This window comes from Hyla sarda, chromosome 7 (assembly GCF_029499605.1).
Source record: "Hyla sarda isolate aHylSar1 chromosome 7, aHylSar1.hap1, whole genome shotgun sequence".
Classification (NCBI taxonomy): Eukaryota; Metazoa; Chordata; class Amphibia; order Anura; family Hylidae; genus Hyla; species Hyla sarda.
The window spans coordinates 139,674,119-139,697,121 of record NC_079195.1 but is presented as its reverse complement, the minus strand read 5'-3'; the positions used below and the strand labels follow the sequence as shown (position 1 = coordinate 139,697,121).

Genomic DNA, 23,003 nt, shown 5'->3' with positions numbered 1-23,003 from the left:
GGGCCATGTGCGTTTACGAAGCCCCTGGTGGTGCCAGAATAGTGGACCCCCCCACATGCGACCCTATTTTGGAAACTACACCCCTTACAGAATTTAATAAGGGGTGCAGTGAACATTTACACCCCACTGGCGTTTGACAGATCTTTGGAACAGGACCATAGTACGGTATAAAAGGTATAAATTTTGTTAAATTATATATGAGAGAACAACATAAAATCATATATCTTAAGAAGTAGTAGGAGAAAAAGACAAGCAGTCAGGCACCAGAATATAGCAGAGAACTAGGTGGATATACAGTCTGACAGAGCAAAGTAACTCCCCTGAGGAAGCACATTGTGAGCGAAACGATAGTTGGGGTTTGGTGGGTATGGTCTGGCATCCATTTGTGTATTTAAATGTCTTTATGTCCTGTCTAGCAATGTGGTGTTCCATGGTCCACTGGTAGTTTTCTTTGTTATTTGTTGCTTATCCACATTGTTATTAGGCATATATATTTTACTTTGCTCTGTCAGACTGTATATCCATCTAGTTCTCTGCTATATTCTGGCGCCTGACTGCTTGTCTTTTTCTCCTACTATTTCTTAAGATATATGTTTTTATGTTGTTCTCTCATATATCATTTAATAAAATGTATACCTTTTGTACTTTACTATGGTCCTGTGCATTAATCTCCTGGTGGTGCTAGTTCTATTGCACAGTAACCTACCTAGTTGTAGGGTTTCTCTTTTTTTTTGGTGTTCAGATCTTTGGAACAGTGGGCTGTGCAAATAAAAAAATTTAATTTTTCATTTTCACAGACCACTGTTCCAAAAATCTGTCAGACACCTGTGAGGTGCAAATGCTCAATGCACCCCTTATTACAATACATGAGGGGTGCAGTTTCCAAAATGGGGTCACATGTGGGGGGGTCCACTGTTCTGGCACTATGGGGGCTTTGTAAACACACATGGCCTTCAATTTCGGACACATTCTCTCTCCAGAAGCCCAATGGCGCTCCTTCTCTTCTGAGCATTGTAGTAGGCCTGCAGAGCACTTTACATCCACATATGGGGTATGTTCTTACTCAGAAGAAATGGGGCTACACATTTTGGGGGGCTTTTTTCCTATTCTCCCTTGTGAAAAATGAATAATGTAGGGTAACACCAGCATTTTAGTGAAAAATTTTTTTTTTTTCATTTTCACATCCAACTTTAACAAAAATTTGGCAAACACCTGTGGAGTGTTAAAGCTCACTATACCCCTTGTTACATTCCGTGAGGGGTGTAGTTTCCAAAATGGGGTCACATCTGGGTATTTATTGTTTTGTGTTTATGTCAGAGCCACTGTAAAATCAGCCACCCCTGTGCAAATCACCAATTTAGACCTCAAATGTATGTGGCACTCTCTCACTTCTGAGCCATGTTGTGCGCTCACAGAGCACTTAACGCCCACATATGGGGTAGTTCTGTACTCAGGAGAAATTGTTTAACAAATTTTGGGGGTCTTTTTCTCCTTTTACCGCTTGTGAAAATTAAAAGTATGGGGCAACACCAGCATGTTAGTTTAAAAAAAAATATTTTTTTACACTAACATGCTGGTGTAGACCCCAACTTTACCTTTTCATAAGGGGTAAAAGGAGAAAAAGCCCCCCAAAATTTGTAACGCAATTTCTCCCGAGTACGGAGATACCCCATATGTGGCCCTAAACTCTTTCCTTGAAATACGACAGGGCTCCGAAGTGAGAGAACGCCATGCGCATTTGAGGACTAAACTGTATTTGAATCTACCACAAAAATACCCTACGGCACTGTTTCCCAAACAGGGTGTCTCCAGCTGTTGCAAAACTCCAAGCCTCGACAGTCAGTGGTTGTCTGGCAATACTGGGAGTTGTTGTTTTTCAACAGCTGGAGGCTCCGTTTTGGAAACACTGCCGTACAATACGATTGTTATTGGAGTGGGGGGGGGGGGAATAGGGGTAAGTGTATATGTAGTGTTTTACCCTTTATTATCTGTTAGTGTAGTGTAGTGTTTTTTGGGTACATTCACACGGGCGGAGGTTTACAATGAGCTTCTCGCTGGGAGTTTGAATTGGCCACACCTAAAACTTGCAGCAGAACTCGCTGTAAACCCGCCCGTGTGAATGTACAAGGGGGGGGGGGGGGGCAAACTTCCAGCTGTTGCAAAACTGCAACTCCCAGCATGCACTGACAGACCATACATGCTGAGAGTTGCAGTTATGCAACAGATGGAGGCACATTGGTTGCAAAACACAGAGTTTGTTACTTATCTCAGTGTTTCGCAACCAGTGTGCCTCCAGCTGTTGCAAAACTAGAACTTCCAGCATGTACAGTCTCTCAGTGCATGCTTGGAGTTGTATTTTTGCAACAGCTGGAGGCACACTGGTTGCAAAACATTGAGTTAGCTAACAAACTCAGTTTCACAACCAATGTGTCTCCAGCTGTTGCAAAACTGCAACAATCAGCATGCATTGACAGTCGATGGGCATGCTGGGAGTTGTAGTTTTGCAACAGCTGGATGCACACTGCTACAACTCCCAGCATGCCCTTTGGTAGTCTCTGCATGCTGGGAGTTGTAGTTTTGCAACAGCTGGCTGCACACTTTTTAATAGAAAAAAAGTGCCTCCAGCTGTTGCAAAACTACAACCCCCAGCATGCACAGACTACCAAAGGGCATGCTGGGAGTTGTATTTGGAACTCCAGCTGTTGCAAAACTACAACTCCCAGCATGCCCTTTGGCTGTGCATGCTGCGATCTGTTGCTAAGCAACAGCAGGAAGTGAACAGGCCTCACCTCCTGCTGTATCCTTCTGCTGGGACCGCCACCGCTGCTGCCACCGATCCTGCTGCTCCTGTCACCACCACCGATCCCGAGGGGACCCCCGCCGGACCAAGGCAAGGTAGGAGACCCCCACCGGCGCTGATCTCCGCCATCTTCGCCGACCCGATCGCCGCCCAGCAGGGTCGTGATTGACCCTGGGTCACAGGGTCACCAGAGACCCGATTGACTTGGAAAAGCTGCAAATCGTTGGTCTGGGGTTTGCACGGGGTGCCTGCTGATAGATATCAGCAGTCACCCCTCTGCTCCCCGCCCGGAGAACGGCGGGGACCGGAATTCCCACGGGCGCATCCATACGGGCATATTCGCCCACTGAAGGACTTTAAAACGGGGGCGAATGCATACGCCCGCCGTCCTTAAAGGGGTTAAGGATCGCCCTGCGTCCCCAAGATGTTAAATATATATTTGTCTTATAATTCACTGCTGAAGTTAACACTAATTTATTACTTTTGTGTGGTTTATTATTTATGCCCTTTTTCTTATTTTTCTTTGCACATTATTCACTTCTTACACTTTTTCTATATGGTGTTCTACATATATTTAACATATGCCCCTTATTTCTATGTACTTATGCTCATCTGGGGTATCCAATAGTCCACCTGTTATTTAATACTAGTCATATTGTTACTTCTATACAGCTGTCCCTATACTCTATATGTGTGACCAGAGCCTCGCTAATTCTGAAGAGTATGTGCATGCATTGCTCCTATATTTTTATGTTTCTTTAAGCTCTTCTTACTCAGTGCATGTGCACACTGATCTCTACTCATGCTCTGTGCTTTTTATATTATTGAATTCACACTGTGCATGTGTGAGTCACCCAGGACTTACAGGATGACGTTGGCGGACGCACCCCGTCATCGCGCATGCGCAGAGCAAACGAAGATGGCAGCCACCATCGAGTCCATGCAAACACAGGTAACTTGTGTTTTGAGTTGCTTAATTATATACCTCGTTTGTTATTGGCTGATTAAACATACTATGCAAACAAAGAGTGCTATGACTCCCTGAGGAAGCCCAATGGTGAAATGGCGTTCGGGTGCTGGCGAACTGTGAGGGTATATGTAAGGATTGTTATGCTGTTATGGCGTGTGGGGTTTGGGAGAATTAGTTATGTAACATACCTGTTACATTGGAGGCTTAGCTAAGTATATAAATCTTACCTCTATAGGTGTATGTCTTCCATTTCCACATGCAATTTCAGCACTTCCATACCTTCTGTGATTTTGATCCTTTGCATTTATACTTTTCAAGATATTTAGTGCTTTGATTGAGTAATATTGTCCAGGTTGTATACACTTTTGGCCCCGAAAGGCTTAGCTTGTTACTGAATGCACTTTATCTTGTTGTACTTTACCTCACAGCCTTCAGTGTTTTTCTGACTGTCTTTTGTCCTTTTTAAGTGTTTTTATAAGATTTTCTAATAAAGATGTATTCAAGTTTTTTTCATAATACTTCCTCTGTAGTATACAGCAGCTGGTAAGTACTGGAAGAATTAAGATTTTTTTTCAATAAAAGTAATTTACAAATCTGTTTAACTTCTTGGAACCAGTTGATTTGAAAAAAAAAAAAAATATATAGTTTTTCTCCAGAGTACCCCTTTTAGGGCACATCCCATTTTGATCTTAAGGACATAGTCAATTTCATTTTAGCATTTTTTGTTTTTTCCTCCTCGCTTTCTAAGAGCAGTAACTCTTATTTTTCCATCCATAAACCCATATGAGAGTTTGTTTTTTGTGTGACCAATTGTGTTTTGTAATGAAATAAAAAAAATATATATATCATTCTTCAATTTAAAAAAGAAATTAAATAGAAAACCACAATTATGCAACTGTTAGAGGGTTTTAGTTTTTGCGCAGTGCATTTTACAGTAAAACTGACATATTTTATTTATTCTGTCAATATGATTAAAATGATGCCCATGTTTAAATGCTTTACTATTATTGTACTACTTATGATCTCAAACTTAAAAAAACTTATGGAACACTTTTTACTTAATTTTTCTGGGATGTGATGTGAAGCAATTTAGGATTTTTTTTTTATCACTGAAAGAAGTCCACAAAAAATAGCTAAAAATATCTTTATTGGGTAACAAAATTACAAAAAAGTCCTAATTATTAAAAACAACAAGCCATTCAGGTTAAAGAGTCTCAGATATCCAAGTACTCTTGGGGAGGGTGTTGTGTTCATGTATTATGTGTGTATGTCTGATGTTTGTATGTATGATGATTGCATGTATAATGTGTGTGTATGTATGATGTGTGTATGATGTATGTATGTGTGTATGTGTGATGTGTATGTATGATGATTGTATGTATGATGTGTGTATGTATGATAGATGTGTGTAAGCTAGATGTACAGTACAGACCAAAAGTTTGGACACACCTTCTCATTCAAAGAGTTTTATTTATTTTCATGACTATGAAAATTGTAGATTCACAATGAAGGCATTAAAACTATGAAGTAACAGATGTGGAATTATATACATAACAAAAAAGTGTGAAACAACTGATAATGTGTCATATTCTAGGTTCTTCAAAGTAGCTAACTCTTGCTTTGATTACTGCTTTGCACACTCTTGGCATTCTCTTGATGAGCTTCAAGAGGTAGTCACCTGAAATGGTCTTCCAACAGTCTTGAAGGAGTTCCCAGAGATGCTTAGCACTTGTTGGCACTTTTGTCTTCATTGGGTTCAGGTCTTATGACTGTGGAGGCCAGGTCATCTGGCGCAGCACCCCATCACTCTCCTTCTTGGTCAAATAGCCCTTACACAGCCTGGAGGTGTATTTGGAGGTCATTGTCCTGTTGAAAAATAAATGGTGGTCCAATTAAATGCAAACCGGATGGAATAGCATGCTGCTGCAAGATGCTGTGGTACCCATGCTGGTTCAGTATGCCTTCAATTTTGAATAAATCCCCAACAGTGTCACCAGCAAAGCACCCCCACACCATCACACCTCCTCCTCCATGCTTCACGGTGGGAACCAGGCATGTAGAGTCCATCCGTTAACCTTTTCTACGTCACACAAAGACACGGTGGTTGGAACCAAAGATCTCAAATTTGAACTCATCAGAGCAAAACATAGATTTCCACTGGTCTAATGTCCATTCCTTGTATTATTTAGCCCAAACAAGTCTCTTCTGCTTGTTGCCTGTCCTTAGCAGTGGTTTCCTAGCAGATATTCTACCATGAAGGCCTGATTCACATAGTCTCCTCTTAACAGTTGTTATAGAGATTTGTCTGCTGCTAAAACTCTGTGTGGCATTGACCTGGTCTCTAATCTGAGCTGCTGTTAACCTGTGATTTCTGAGGCTGGGGACTCGGATGAACTTATCCTCCGCAGCAGAGGTGACTTATGGTCTTCCTTTCCTGGTCCGGTCCGCATCTGAGCCAGTTTCTTTGTAGCTCTTGATGGTTTTTGTGACTGCACTTGGGGACACTTTCCACCTAGAATATGACATATTTTCAGTTGTTTTACACTTTTTTGTTATGTCTATAATTCCACATGTGTTAATTCATAGTTTTGATACCTTCAGTGTGAATCTACAACATTCATAGTCATGAAAATAAAGAAAACTTTTTGAATGAGATGGTGTATCCAAACTTTTGGTCTGTACTGTATATATGTATGTTTGATGTGTGCATATATGTATTATGTGAGTATGCATTATTGTGTATGACTGTATGTAGTATATAAATAATCAGTAATAAGTACAGTTAGTTTCTGTTTGCCTTAAATAGGCATCCTTAGGCCTCGTTCACATTGCTGACGGACTCCACTATTCAGAGTTCTGTCCGCAATTTGACCAGAAGGACGGCAGTTTAGAGGAGAAAAAATTGTGCAAACGCTATTTTTTTCTCCGATAAATTCCTGTAAAATTACTGAATCACCAACGGAACCCATGCAAGTGAATGGGGTTTGTCGGGACCCATTAGTAGCCGTTTGCATCCAACCCGTTTTAGGGCCAAATCGGCAAAAAAAAAGAGCTGATCGGACCCTTAATGGGTCGGATGCGAACAGCAATGTGAACCTAGCCTTATTTCTTGCAGATCGGTACTAATACTGAATATTTGTTAAAGGGGATAGACTTTAGAAATTCTATACCATTTGCTATTTTTTGAGCTATGCAATAATATCACTATGGATTACACTTCTCCAAGGTAGACAGCATTTGGCTAGGTTAGGTTTGCATCCAACCCATTAAGGGTCTGATTGGCTTTTTTTTTTTTTTTTTGAGCCGATCGGACCCTAAAATATGTATGATGCGAACAACAATGTAAACCTAACCTAGCCAAATGTTGCCTACCTTGGAGAAGTGTTATCCATAGTGACATTATTGCATATCTCAAAAAATAACAAGTGGTGTTGAATTCCTAAAGGCTATCCCCTTTAACACGTATTCAGTATCAGTACTGATCTGCAAGAAATCTGAATATCGGAGTATAACGGCAATGTGAATCACACTAACTAAAGAGGGCAGAGCACCCATCCAACCAAGCAGCATGTGAACAATGCCAAATTTTATATTCATAATGTGTATGTGTATGATGCATTTGTATGTATGAAGTGTGCATGTATGTTGTGTGTGTATGTATGATGTGTGTGTTTGCATAATGTGTGTATTTATATGTGTAGGTATGATGTGTGTAGGATGTGTGTATGTTTGTATGTATGTATGTAATGTATGATGTTTATGTATGCTGTGTGTGAGTGTATGATGTGTGTAGGTATGATGTGTATGTATGATGTGTGTGTGTGTATGTATGATGTGGGGGGCGGCGACAGTGTATGTATGATGTGTGTAAAATGTGTGCATGTATGATGTGTATATGCATGATATATGTATGCATGTATGATTTATGTAGGATGTATGTGTGTATGTATAAAATTTATGTTGTGCCACTACTACAAACATTAAGGACAGACCTGGCCAGGAGGGAGTGCAGAGACTTCTCGTGGCTGGGCAGGATAAACGTGTTTAAAATGAATGTCCTCGCGTGACTACTATATCTGTTCTCTGGTATTCCTGTGTATCTGCCTCGATCATTTTTTAGGGAGGTCTCTGCGCTCCAAAACGGCTTTGTCTGGGCGAACAAACACCCTCGACTGGCTAGACAAGTTCTTATTAGACGGAAAAAAGACGGAGGACTGGCCTTACCGGACTTCACTTCTTACTACTTAGCGACAGTGCTCTCCAGGATCATAGATGGTATACATCATAGGAATGAGAAACAATGGGTTACCCTCGAACATACTTCTACAGAACATGATGTAGGGACTGTTCTGTGGTTACCCTTGACAGCCCTCCCGAAAACATTACCTACTGACATTCCTCCTATCTTGGCCTCGGTGATTAGAGCTAACAAAACTTACTTTTCCCATTCTGGGCTCTTTCACCCTTCGGGACCCTTTACACCACTCTTTGGCAACCCAGCCTTCCGACCAGCCATGAACTCTGCCTCCTTCTTATCTTTCTCCTGAGATGAAGCACCTACGCTGACGAGCTTTCTGGACCGGTCGGGTCTGTAACCTCTTTCAGACATACTGAAGGGGGCCCCTCCCTCGCTCATGCACATCTTCCAATATCACCAGCGCAAACATTTCTACACGACACAAGGTGATCGCCTGAACTTGAGCAGACCCCTTACACCATTTGAGAACCTATGTGTAGCCACTGCCCCCGTGGCTAGACCGGTCAGCGCGCTATACGCCCATCTATTGGAGACATACACTAAAGACCAGATAGCTTTTTGCAGAGCCTGGGAGAGTGAATTCCGATGGAGGAGTGGAGCACTGCTTTCGGATGGTGTCACGGGTCCTTCACATCTTGTAAAGCACAAGAAACTAATTATAAAATTATGACTAGATGGTATCGGGTGCCTGCTCTACTTGCACGTATGTACCCGAACGTTTCTGACACGTGCTGGAGGTGTGGAGGAGAGGGAGGCTCCATGACCTACATTTGGTTGGAATGTCCGTCTCTTCGACCCTTTTGAACCCAGGTTCTAGACATAATATCTAAAACCACAGCCATCACCCTCACCCTTTCTCCCAAAATTCTCCTACTCTCTATACTACCTACTTCCACACCCAGGACTTCGTCTCGCCTAATTCACTTTCTACTGCTGTCTGCGAGGACAGTTATCCCGAGACTGTGGGGGGCCTTGACACCCCCTTTGATCTCGGCCTGGTTCAGAGAGGTCTCTCACCTGTATAGGATGGAAGAGTTGCTGGCAGATTCTAGGAACAAGCTGGATAAATTCCTGGCTGTCTGGCAGCCATAGAGTGCCTTTATGTCTTCCACTGACTTTGAGACCCTTCATTTGGGCTCCTGTCACGCCAACCAGCATTCCCCGCTGCCCTGACACCTCATTGTGCAATACCTCGGATGTCCGGACCCCCGATGTTGTTCCGCTTCGTAAGGTAAATTAGTCAATTCTGTTAGACCGTGCTACTTCATCCTCTCCTTGTACCTCTTTCCCTGTCCCTCCTTACTTTCTTACCTGTTCTTACTATCCTATTTTTCCTTTTCACCCTTTCTGCGCATCTCATGTATGATACGTAATGTAGTGAATAGATAACTATCTGCTCAAAATACATGTTCTCAGTATGTGCTAGCTGCAGGTAATCCATGTCTTGAGTTTGTAGATTTTGGTTATACTTTGACGAATTCACTAAGGCTTAGATCGTGCCAGGATATGCCTAAGGAAATGCTAGCCGATAGTATACTAGGATGTAGTTTAATTCCCTGTGCAGTCTTTGTTGAGAACTTACTATCTGGAATGTACGGTTGCTGTTATCTAATCCGATGACATTGTTGTTTGATGTGTGTTACCTCCATGCAAAACTTTAATAAAAATATACTTTGAAAAAAAAATTTATGTTGTACGTAGGATGTGTGTATGTATGATGTGTGTAAGTATGTAATATATGTATGTACGTATGATAGATTTGTGCAAACTAGACTGATGTATGTATGATGTGTATATGTATGATGTATGTGTGTATGTATGATGTGTGTGTATGTGTGTATGTATGATGTGTGTATGTATGATGGATGTGTGTATGTAGGATGGATGTGTGTACGTATGTTGGATGTGTGTATGTATATATTTATGATAGATGAGTGCATTATGTATGATGGATGTGTGCAGTATTTTATTAAGGGGGTAAAGTGTGGGCCAGTATTATATTCAGAGGGTACAGTGTGTGGCAGTATTATATTCAGAGGTTACAGTGTGTGGCAGTATTATATTCAGGGGGTACAATGTGTGGCAGTATTATTTTCAGGGGGTACAGTATTAAGCAGGGTTATAATGATTAATGTCTTCATACAGAGAATAAATCTGCTGACAAAGTGAACAAACCAGTGTGCGGACGTCAGACTCTGCAGAGGAGATGGAAGAAGTCACGACATCTGGACCAAATGGAAAAGAAAAGACAATCGGAGCTGTAGTTACCTGTAAGTTCTGCAGGGATGATGGCTCTACAGCTGTTACAAAACTACTACTCCCATAATGCCTGATACTTTCCTCCTGAGACATGATGGGAGTTGTAGCTTTGCAACAGCTGGAGAGCCACTTGAACTAAGGTAATCGGTGGGGGTCCCAGCAGTCAGACCCCCACCAAAAAAAAGGCTGCTTAATCTAAAATGCCTGGGCTTATTTTTGACCCGAGTCTGGTCCTGCCTGTTTGTTACTGATACCATTGTGTATTAGCACTAGTGTTGAGCGGCATATGCCATATTCGAATTCACGATATCTCGCGAATATATGGTCGAAAATTCGTCATATGTTCGCTAAATTCACATATTTGTAATATTCGCGTTATATTTCCGCATATGCGGAAAATTCACGTATGCGAAATTAGCATATGCGAAAATTAGCATGTACAAAAATTAGCATAAGCGAAAATTCGCATATGCGAAAATTAGCATTTACAAAACAGCAAGAGCGGAAATTCGCATATGCGAAAATTAGCATATGCTAATCCTAGCCTTATAGCTACTACACTGAGCTAAAAAAAACACATTTAAATAAGTGCAGGGAAGTGACATCATAATCCACACATTCCCTACAATAGATATACACATTTACTTCAAAAAATGATGAGCAGTAACAAAAGTATACATATCCGTGTAACAAGTTTTTAAGCTATTCGCTATGATCTTAATACATCTAGGCCCAGATTTATCAAACTGTGTGAGAGAAAAAATAGAGTGATTTTCCCACAGCAACCAATCACAGCTCAGCTTTCACCAGAGCTTGTTAACTGAGCTGTGATTGGTTGCTGTGGAAAATCACTAAATTTTTCTCTCACACAGTTTGATAAATCTAGGCCATAGCACTTACATATATGATTTGAAAAATATATTTTGTATGTCATATATTTACAAACTGTTTACCATTGGTAGCTAATTTACTCATGGCCTATTGGGAGAATGTTTACACCTATGATGTCGGCAACCCTTTTCTCTTGGTCACTATACACACTCTGTAGTTTTTCTTGACTTGTGTTTACCTGCTGCAGACGCGGGTGGGCTCAAATAAATCACGAACTTCCCGCAAACAAACAGCTGGGAACACTATCTTACATGCGGAAAGCATGCATTTGCCCCATACCATGAAAGGTATACTGGTGGGGGAGCTCACTCATATTAAACAAAATTGTTCTGATGATAGCCAATATTGACTCGAGAGTAATGCATGCTGCCAGTATCTGAAATCTCGGCGCTATCCTTAATGGATGCTCGATAGAGGCAAAAATACAGTAGTGGAACTTGTAAATTGCCCATTAATACCTTCACCAATTGTAATGTATAGGGTAGAATACTTACAGTGTCAATTGATTCATATAAGTTGCATCAGCTGATATGTTAAAATAAGAATTTCAGGACACCTACAAGAAGGAGTTTGTACTCCTCACCTAATTACTGCCACACATGCTTGACACCATCTGAACCAAGTTAACCTTGGTCTCATCGGACCACCGGATATGGTTCCAGTAATCCATGTCCTTAGTCTGCTTGTCTTTAGCAGTCTTTAGAAGAGGCTTTCTTCTGTGACGACAACCATGCAGACCAATTTGATGCTGTGTGAGGCATATAGTCAGAGCATTGATAGGCTGACCCCCCACCACTTCAATCTCCGCACATACACTCAACTCCTTTGATTAACCATTGTCAACCATAGCAAGGCCTGTATTGTATCTTAATTGTAAAAACACTAAATGGTCTTGCCCACCATGATGCAGCGACCAGTAATAGAGAGTGTCAGAGCAATAACACCAAATTTAAGACACCTGCTCCCCATTTACACCTGAGACCTTGCAACAATAACGAGTCACATGAGACCAGGGAGGAAAAATGGCTAATTCAGCCCAATTTTAATATTTACATTTAAAGGTGTACTCAGTTTTGTTGCCAAGGTCTAGACATTAATGGCTGTGTAGAGGCTGCACACTCACTACCACAATGTAATATAGTGTCATTTCTTCAGTGTTGTCACGTGAAAACATATAATGGTGAGTTTGAGTCAAGACTATAAAAATACATTGCAGTGATTACTATAGTTTAATGTACAGTAACATAATTTATATGAAGAAGGGGAAATTAACAATTTTTGCTATGTTGTTGTGAAGGAAAGCCCATCTTCACCAGAGACAATCACTTTACTTCTTGACTCCTTTCTTCTCCTGGGTATCAGTGGGTTGGTATGTGCATGGCTGTGGTGTCACAGGCAGAGGAGCAGAAGGTTGTGGAGTGACTTGTTCTATGTCTTAAAGAAAAATTATTATTGTAAGTAAACACTGAAAGCTTATAGGACCCTCGCCACCCATGAAAGTCAGCTGGTACAATGTATTTGTATTTAAAGTGTACCTGTCAGATCCAACAAAAAACATTTTTTAAATATATCTCTCAGTACCTAATCCTGACCATGTACATCTAATATTTGTGTGTCTAGCACCTTTAATTCTTTTTTTATTACACATTTAATTTAGCTCACTATTCTAAATTTCTCTCAAAGGGAGGGGGCGTGGTCTCACTCTGCAGGTCTCCGCCCCCTCCATCAGTATGCTGTCTGCTCACATCTCCCCTATCATTAGCAAAACTACAACTCCCAGCTTGTCCTCACTGACAGTAGCGGGACACAAGCTGACAGTGGGAGGATTTTTCCTCCAGGTATGAGCCCTGCATTCACAGCTGTCAATCAAGGAAGTGTGTCCATGACATAGGTGAGAATGCATGGACACAGCAGGACTAGTATGTGTCCAAGCAGGCAGGGGGGGCAGTTGTTTGACTGGCTTTTTCAGTATGAAATACTGAAAACATTTCTAATGAAAGCAATTGCAAAACCTATTGGTTATACATGCTTTACAACATATCAAAAGTTTTTGTATCTGACAGTGCCCATTTAAGGAAATCTGTCATCAGTGTCACCTGAACTAACCTGTTGGTACAGATAGGTAGTGCAGGTGACACTGATGACAAATATACTTACCTGGTCCTTTTCCATGCTGTGGTTCTCCGGTTATCCTCTTCGATATCTTCAGCTCCGGGCCCGACTTGGAGCATGGCAAAGCTTAATGCCTTCACCGCTGCTGTTTGTTAGCATTGGGACCCAGCAGAGAATAGCAGAGGTGACGTCACTAAGCTTCGCCTATGCTCCAAGTCTGGCCCGGAGCTGAAGCTACCAAAGAGGATAGCGGGAGAGCCACAGCACGGAACTGGACCAGGTAAGTATCGTTGTCATCATGTCACCTGCACTACCTGTCTGTGCCAACAGGTTAGTGCAGGTGACACTGATTACAGATTTTCTTTAAGTACATTTGAGAAGCTACAATTTAGGTACTAGACAGACAACAAAGAGGGAGCTTTTTCAAATCTTCTGCAGAGGAACAGTGAAGCAGCCTGTAGCACCCAATTCAAGGGGTACTCCGGTGGAAAACAATTTTTTTTTAAATCAACTGGTGACAGAAAGTAAAACAGATTTGTATATTACTTCTTTTTAAAAATCTTAATCCTTGCAGTACTTGTCAGCTGATTCTCCACAGGAAGTTATTTTCTTTTTGAATTTCTTTTCTGTCTGACCACAGTGCTCTCTGCTGACACCAATGCCCATGTCAGGAACTGTCCAGAGTAGGAGCAAATCCCCATAGCAAACCTTTCCTGCTCTGGGCAGTTTCTGACACGGACAGGTGTCAGCGGAGAGCACTGTGGTCAGACAGAAAAGAAATTAAAAAAGAAAAGAACTTCCTCTGTATTATACAGCAGCTGATAAGTGTTGGATGGATTAAGATTTTTAAATAGAAGTCATTTACAAATCTAAAAACAAAAGGAAAAAGAAGTCATTTACAAATCTGTTTAATTTTCTGGCACCAGTTGACTATTTTTTCCCCCCCAGCAGATTACGCCTTTAAGTTCCAGCTTTAATGTTTCAGATTTTTCTTTTTAAATGAATGCAGGAATCTGATTGGTTGCTTTATGCAACTGCTCCACTGTTTCTCTAGGGTTTTTAGGTCCCCCAAAAGGTTCTCCAGCTCTGTAAAGTTAATCAAATCTTCATTGCATTCAAAATCACATCATTTCAGATGTTCTGTGCATCCATATTCATGACTACAAGACAAGCTTAAAATGAATAAACTTAGGGTGTGCCAGAGAACACAGCAGAGATTCCAATTCTTAGGTACGCATGTTACATGACTACAGTTTTTATTCCTTTTCAAGGGCCATGAAAATGGGCAACATGCTCTGATGATGCCCACCTTGCTGTTTGTCTAGGCACACTCCATCTTTATGCATTTATATAGATTGTCATAGAGCCTTAACCCCTTAAGGACATCATGTTTTAATGACATCACTCATTTTACCTAATGATCTACTAGAAAACAAAATAAATTATTTCTGGGCCAAAATTGAAACTACCCCGCTACTTAGTGCGCTTCATGTAACTGGAGCAGGACTAGGGAGTACAGGTACAATCCATGTCCTTAAGGTGATGTAGGATGCAAATGCATTTGGGAAATCCTTTGTTGTTTGTCTAGTTTACTGCACCCGTTGATTCATGGAGTTTTCTTACTTGCTTTTTTTTTTTTTTTTTACCTGATTGGAGCCGTTTATGCCAAATGATAGGGCTGATTGTGACCTGTACTATTTAGGTACTTTTCCTACTTTTTATTTGTTATTTTACGCTTTGTTGTTCTTACTTAACAGGCATATGCCACCAAGATTTTTTCCTCCCTGATACTTCCAGATACAGATAAAGAGACAGATCCTTCCACATGTTCTTTTTTTCTAATCTGTTTCTATTTAACATAAATAAATAAATAAATACATAACTAATATTCAAGTTTTTAAACATTATTATGGGGGCTGCCATCTTGTCTGGGCTGTTTTTAGCATCATTTATAGACATGTTTTAAAACAGGATTTATGAACATAGACAACAATAGACAGGACCTGTCTCATTTATTGCATTGGAAATGTTATATGTGACCTTTTCAGGGGCCATTTTATAAGGAAAGGGAATGTTAAGCTCTGCTGTGAATGGTGGTGGATCAAGTGTCATCTATCTACAGTTGTCACTTTTTACTCCTTGTCTGTGATGAGAAGAAAGGCATTACTGGATAATGATCTGTACAGAACATGAAGTCTCAGTTTAGCTTTAGGCCTAGTGGCTTTTTTGGTGACACATTCCCTTTAAAAAAGTAATCCGTTTTTTTTTTTTTTTTACCATATATTGCACACACATTATCACTATTCCCCCAGTATCATCTGTTTCATCCCAGCTCTGCTGCATCTATATGTTTCAGTACTACAGCTAGGTCATGTAACCACCATCAGAAAATTTACATGGCTTTATTTTTAACAGCTGACTTTCTGTGAACAACAGGATGACATCATCAGATCCCTTCTAGGAGCTCTCAGACCCCTTCACTCTCTGCTCTATATCTATGTATCTCAATTTATAGAATGCTGCTGTTCCTATCTCTAAGGGACCAGGACAGCAGTGATAGTGAGTCCATTCACTGATTACAGCAGACTCATTTCACTCTCCGGACTTTTACTGCATGTCTGTACTTTGTGCTATAAATTCTGTAGTGTATCCTGTGTGATGTAGCCTGATGCTCTCCTGGTTATAAGTATCAGGCTACATCACACAGGATACACTACAGTTTAGCTATATCTAGACATACACAGAGTACAGAGTACTACTCTTAGTTTGTGTGAGTGGACAGAAATTATGCTATATAAATGATCAGTCATTGCAGTTATATGGCACTGTACTCCCGATCGCAGCAATGGCAGAGGCATTATGGGAAATGTAGACAGCATTAGGTAATATATGTTGGGTAATAGGACCATAAATGGCACACAATTCATGCTTCCCACATCAACTAAAATACGTATACATCAGACATACTGTATTATCTACTATATTGTTTAATAATACCCTATTTTGCACTATGTAAGCAAAAATAACAGAAAGAGGCAACAAAAAACACATTGTGGGTCCCCCCTTAAATTTCATTATGTTTATTGAATTTTACCTTGTTCTTCACAGATTGGCACAGGGTCAGGCAAAACCTCTGTAATTGGAAAACAATAAAAAAAATGCTGTTATCTTACATTTTTATAATACTTTTTACTTCTTACTTAACTTTATTGTTTATGACTTTTACCTGGGTTTCTACAGGTTGACACAGGCTTAGGTGAAACCTCAGTAACTGGAAAACAATAAAATATGCCCGTGTTAAAAATCAGGATTCAGAATTGCTGTATCTATATTTAAACTGTTATTTAACATTTTTAGAATACTTTGTACTTCTTATTTAACTTTTTTTTTATGTTGACTTTTACCTGGGTTTCTACAGGTTGACACAGGCTTAGGTGAAACCTCAGTAACTGGAAAACAATTAACCCCTTAAGGACACATGACGTACTGGAACGTCATGTGTCCACTCCCGATCTATAACGCGGGGCCACGGCGTGGCCCCGCGTCATAGCGGGTCGGGCCCAGCCTCTAACAACGGCCGGGACCCGTGGCTAATAGCGCGCGGCATTGATCGCTGTGCCGCGCGCTATTAACCCTTTAGACGCGGCGTTCAAAGTTGAACGCCGCGTCTAAAGTGAAACCGAAAGCATCCCGGCTAGCTCAGTGGGCTGTTCGGGATAGCCGCGGTGAAATCGCGGCATCCCGAACAGCTGACAGGACAGCGGGAGGGCCCCTTCCTGCCTCCTCGCTGTCCGATCGCCGAATGACTGCTCAGTGCCTGAGATCCAGGCATGAGCAGTCATCCGGCAGAATCGTTGATCACTGGTTTCTTATGAGAAACCAGTGATAAACATAGAAGATCAGTGTGTGCAGTGTTATAGGTCCCCATGGGACCTATAACACTGCAAAAAAAAAGTGAAAAAAAAAAGTGAATAAAGATCATTTAACTCCTCCCCTATTAAAAGTTTGAATCACCCCCCTTTTCCAATAAAAAAAAAAACACAGTGTAAATAAAAATAAAAATAAACATATGTGGTATCACCGCGTGCGGAAATGTCCGAATTATAAAAATATATCATTAATTAAACCGCTCGGTCAATGGCGTGCGCGCAAAAAAATTCCAAAGTCCAAAATAGTGCATTTTTGGTCACTTTTTATATCATTTAAAAATGATCAATAAGTCCTATCAATGCAAAAATGGTACCGTTAAAAACTTCAGATCACGGCGCAAAAAATGAGCCCTCATACCGCCCCATACACGGAAAAATAAAAAAGTTATAGGGGTCAGAAGATGACAATTTTAAACGTATTAATTTTCCTGCATGTAGTTATGATTTTTTCCAGAAGTCCGACAAAATCAAACCTATATAAGTAGGGGATCATTTTAATCGTATGGACCTACAGAATACATATCAGGTGTCATTTTTACCGAAAAATGTACTACGTAGAAACAGAAGCCCCCAAAAGTTACAAAACAGCGTTTTTTTTTTTCAATTTTGTCGCACAATGATTTTTTTTCCCGCTTCACCATAGATTTTTGGGCAAAATGACTGACGTCATTACAAAGTAGAATTGGTGGCGCAAAAAATAAGCCATCATATGGATTTTTAGGTGTAAATTTGAAAGAGTTATGATTTTTTAAAGGCAAGGAGCAAAAAACGAAAATGCAAAAACGGAAAAACCTCCGGTCCTTAAGGGGTTAAATATGCCCGTGTTAAAAATCAGGATTCAGAGTTGCTGTATCTATATTTAAACTGTTATTTAACATTTTTAGAATACTTTTTACTTCTTATTTAACTTTATTTTTTATGTTGACTTTTACCTGGGTTTCTACAGGTTGACACAGGCTCAGGCGAAACCTCAGTAACTGGAAAACAATAAAAAAAAATAATGATGTTGTGAAATGTTGTGCACATTGATCTTTGATTTACAAAGTCCATTTTGGAGTATAACATAAGCTTAGAATGGCCCATGAGCAGAGGTGAGACGCGTACTATCTATGCGGGAAGACTGTATGACTGTATGACTCTGTGAAACCAACCGAGGAGCGGCGTATTCCTCCGCCCGGCGGCCCTGCTTTTGCTCGGCACAGGGAAACGGACATAGTAGCTTCTAGGACCCGATGCAAAATCTGCAACAGGGCCCCAGGTGCCATTTATAATACTAGTCTTTTATATTCTGCCATCATAAAAAGATACTATAGATGTGAAAAATCCAAATAGGAAAAGGGGAAATAAAAGTTTTCATCCCTGAAGGTAAAGAAATAATTTAATGTTGCCTATTTTAGGTTTGGGTGTTTAGGTAAGGTTCTCATTTATATACAAGAGAAAGGTAAATACCATCCAAAGGGGCATGTACTACCTTTGTTCTCTCTTTTTTTTTTTTTTAAAGGTGCAGGCACAGTGTAGGCTCATAGATGTAATTTATGTACATATATGATACTTAACTTAGAAACTTTAGGAAACACTGTATACGTATAAATATGTTACCATTTTGCATTAAAGCTATATGTACACTGAGTCATAGATTTCAAAAACTGTTAATACTGTTATATAGGTGTGTTAGTGCTGCTGCCATAATCATTTTTATGAATTACATTACTTACCTTCACAACTAGATTCTTTCACCAGGGTTGGTTGCTGAGGTTTTGGACAGTGCCCCACATTTCCTTTGACTCCAGACACATTTCCTTTGACTCCAGACATGACTTGTGCTGATTGAGATAACTAAACAGGTAGCAAAGAGAACTTCTTACTAGTGTTGTTTGCTGTTGAATTGACATCCTCTTTTATACTCTGTGATCAGTATTTCGTGGATTGGTGACGTTGCTTGGAATTCCTTCATAATGTCTAGAATGTGAATATTTGAGATTCATCATTGGGTTTGTATAAGGAAACTCCCATCAGCACTAATCATGTGTTCCTATTTATTCCCCCTGTGCCGATATAAGAATCCTATGAATCACTTATTTTATGTTACTCTGTGAAGAGTGTTCAAAATCATGGATTGTTATGAAAGGGTGGATCATTTGTAAACGCCTAATCAATACCCAGGTGTGGTCTGCTAAGTGACAATAGAATACTCTGTATACTTCATGATAAGCAACAAAGCTACTTCGAAGTACAAGTTTGTCGAGATTTTTTAGGGGATTGTTATGTTGATACAATCTGTTTCACAGGTGTGGATACATTCACAAATGAAACCAAAAAATAAAATCACATACATACAGTTATACCCTCAAGTACCAAATGAACCAAGAAAGGACACATAGTTAGTGGGTGCAAAATGTATCTTTAATTTATAAGCAATGTGTAGTTATAGATCATCTTCATTTAAAAACAGTGGTGTAGCTATAGAGGTCTCAAAGGTCGCCATTGCGACCGGGCTCCATAGCACAGAACCCCCATGCCACGACATTATACTACAACGGCATGTCAGGCCCTCAGGCACAGCCCAACCTGCAGCACCCAGCGCTTGCCTCAACACCCCCTCCCCCAGCGCTAGCCTCAACACCCCCTCCCATCAGTGCTAGCCTCAACACCCCCCTCTCTCCAGCGCTAGCCTCAACACCCCCCTCCCTCCAGCACTAGCCTGAACCATAATCCATAAACCCCATAATCCATAAACCAACCCCCCCAGCACCCCAAGAGCACTCTGGCATGCAAGCAGGCTCCTAATGCCTGCAGCCTCCCTAGCTGTGAGCACAGCGCTGCCTCTGCTTGGACCTGGACACCAGCAGTCCTCGGTGCTGATCTTAATGGCGGCTGCAGGTGAGGAAGCGGTGGAACGGGAGTGGGGTTTTTTGGATGGGGGAGATTTGGGGTCCGGAGGAGCGCAGGGGGGTTGTGTTGGGGTCATAAGGTTTGGGGTCCGGGGGGGGGTGGGGTGGCCTGGGATATGAGATTTGGGGTCCAGAGGGGGAGAGGGGTATTGTGCTGTGGCTGGCTTTATGAGGTTTGGGGTCTGGAGGAGTGGGGGGGGGGTGATATGAGATTTGGGGTCCAGAGGAGCAGGGGGGGGGGCGAGATTTGGGGTATGGAGATGGTGTGTGTATGAATGATATGTGTGTATGTCCTGTATGTATGCTATATATATGATGTGTGTGTATGAATGATAGATCTTGTGTAAGCAAGATGTATGTATGATGTATGTAAGCTAGAAGGATGTATGTATGATGTGTGGACATGTATTATGTGAGGGGATCTGGAGGCGGCGGGTATATGTATGAGTGTGATATGTGTTTATGTATGATGTATGTGTATGTATGATGTGTATGTGTGGGGGGTCCGGAGGCGGCATGTGTATGTACTGTAAGTATGATGTATGAATGATGTGTGTGTATAAATAATAGATATATGTAAGCAAGATGTATATGTATGGTGTGTGGAGATGTGTGTAGAAGGATGTATGTATGTGTGGAGATGAATTATGCATAGGGATCTGGCGGTATATGTATGATATGTGTTTATGTGTGATGTATGTGTATGTACGATGTGTGTATGTATGTATTATGCATGTGTTGAGGGGGTCCGGAGATGGCGTGTGTATGAATGATGTGTGTATGTACTGTATGTATGATGTAGGTATGAGTAATGGGTGTTTATGAATGATATATGTGTGTAAGCAAGATGTATGTATGTATGATGCGTGGGAGGTTACAGCGTATAGCATAGTTATTTTTGAGGGTTTATATTCAGGGGTACAGTGTGCGGCAGTATTATATTCAGGGGCACAGTATGTGGCAGCATTATATTCAGTGGGTACAGTGTGTGGCAGGGTTATATTTAGTGGGTACAGTCAGTGGCAGTATTCAGGGGCACAGTGTGGCAGGATTATATTCAGAGGGTATGGTGTGTGGTAGTATTATATTCATAAAGTACAGTAGACAGTACAGTATGAGATCACATCTACTTTGCTGGTACCATATTCACTGCAGATTTACTGTGCTATCTTTTGCCTAGTTGTACTAGTTTACCCTAGTTGTAACTAACCATTTCCAGATATGTGTAAGACAATAAGGGAAAATTCACGTGGTGGAAATTTTGTGGATTGTTCTAGATTGTACTGCTCTAGACATACGGTAGACGTCACCACTACCTCATTTCCCTATCATGTGGCACTCATAGCAATTTTTCAATCCCTTTACATGTGTGGGTCTTTGTTAAGCTTGACAAAGATCCACACATGTAAAGGGTTGAAATATTACTTTTGTACTATTAGGGAGATTTATCAAAACCTGTGTAGAGGAAGAGTGGTGCTGTTGTCCATAGCAACTAATCAGATCGCTTCTTTCATTTTCCAGAGGCAATCTGATTGGTTGCTATGGGCAACTCTTTCTCTACACAGGTTTTGATAAATCTCCCTCTATGTCTTTGCTGGAATACGTGGATCCTGAACATATCCTGTTGGAAGTCTGCTGGAATTGTATCTGTCCAGTCTGTGCATCTAATTAAATGTAAGTGGTGCAGTCTGGTTGTAACTCTTATTATTGAATTTCTCAGTGACATGTCAAAAGGTTTTTTTTTTTTTTTAAATCACAGGGACACTTTAATAAACTTTTTTTTTGTCCCACTATGGAACTTGACCATGCTATCTTCTGATGGCTAATATGATACACTGCAATACTTATGTAACAAAGCAGAATATTCTTCTGTCAGTTTTTAGTATTAGTCAATATACAAATATACAGGCAGTGGGTCTGTTTAAGACCCCTGGCTACCATAACATGCTAACAATACACTGTAAAAGAGTTGCAGGACCACAAATGAGGCAACAGATTGAGCTGCCTCTCTTTGTTAAAGGGGTACTCCACTGGCCAGCATTTGGAACATTTAGTTCCGAATGCTGTGTGCACGCTAGGGGGTTTGGCCACGTCCCCTTGTGACATCACGCCCCCCCCCCCCTCAATGCAAGTCTATGGGAGGGGGCATGGACGACCCTTGCAGCGTGCACACAGTGTTTGGAACTAAATATTCCGAACACTGGCCAGTGGAGTACCCCTTTAAGTTTGTTAGCTGCGGCAGTTGTCAGAGATTCAACATCAAAAGATTTAAATAACCTGGATCTGCCACCTTTTAGCAAATTTGCAATAAACCATAGTAATCCTAATATAGATTAATTTACTTGTACACAAAGGCTTCACTGTGGCCCCTTTCTTTATAATAAGAAAGCTTCACCCCCTGCTTCCCCATCTGTCTTTAACTTGGCTGTCTATGGAGGAACAGGTGACTATACATGTTACTTCTTGTTTAAAGGGGTACTCCGCAACTAGACATCTTATACCCTATCCAAAGGATAGGGGATAAGATGTCAGATCGCCGGGGTCCCACTGCTGGGGACCCCCTGGATCTACCATGCAGCACCCACCTGTAGCGGCTTCCAGAACCGCTGGAGGAGGCTGAGTCCATCTCGACCACCAGGACGGAAGATCGTGACGCCCCCGTGTGATGTCACACTCCGCCCCTCAATGCAAGTCTATGGGAGGGGGCGTGACAGCTGGACTCAGCCTGAGGACCTCCAGCAGTTCCGGAAGCCGCTACAGGTGGGTGCTGCATGGTAGATCCAAGGGGTCCCCAGCAGCGGGACCCCAGCGATCTGACATCTTATCCCCTATCCTTTGGATAGGGGATAAGATGTCTAGAGGTGGAGTACCCCTTTAAGAGCAGTGTACAGCT

The 23,003-nt window shown here is 41.2% G+C and overlaps 1 protein-coding gene across 1 annotated transcript; it reads right to left on the bottom strand.

The window, feature by feature from the left end:
• Nucleotides 1–12,397: 12,397 nt before the first annotated feature.
• Nucleotides 12,398–21,585, bottom strand: LOC130282479 (platelet glycoprotein Ib alpha chain-like). The gene is made up of 7 exons (XM_056530741.1): nucleotides 21,566–21,585; nucleotides 18,935–19,055; nucleotides 18,152–18,196; nucleotides 16,695–16,739; nucleotides 16,517–16,561; nucleotides 16,385–16,423; nucleotides 12,398–12,612 (listed from the first exon to the last, which is right to left on the bottom strand). The coding sequence occupies exons 2-7, from the start codon at nucleotides 19,032–19,034 to the stop codon at nucleotides 12,506–12,508; spliced, it is 381 nt and encodes a 126-aa protein (XP_056386716.1). The 5' UTR covers nucleotides 19,035–19,055; nucleotides 21,566–21,585; the 3' UTR covers nucleotides 12,398–12,505.
• Between the last annotated feature and the right edge of the window lie 1,418 nt (nucleotides 21,586–23,003).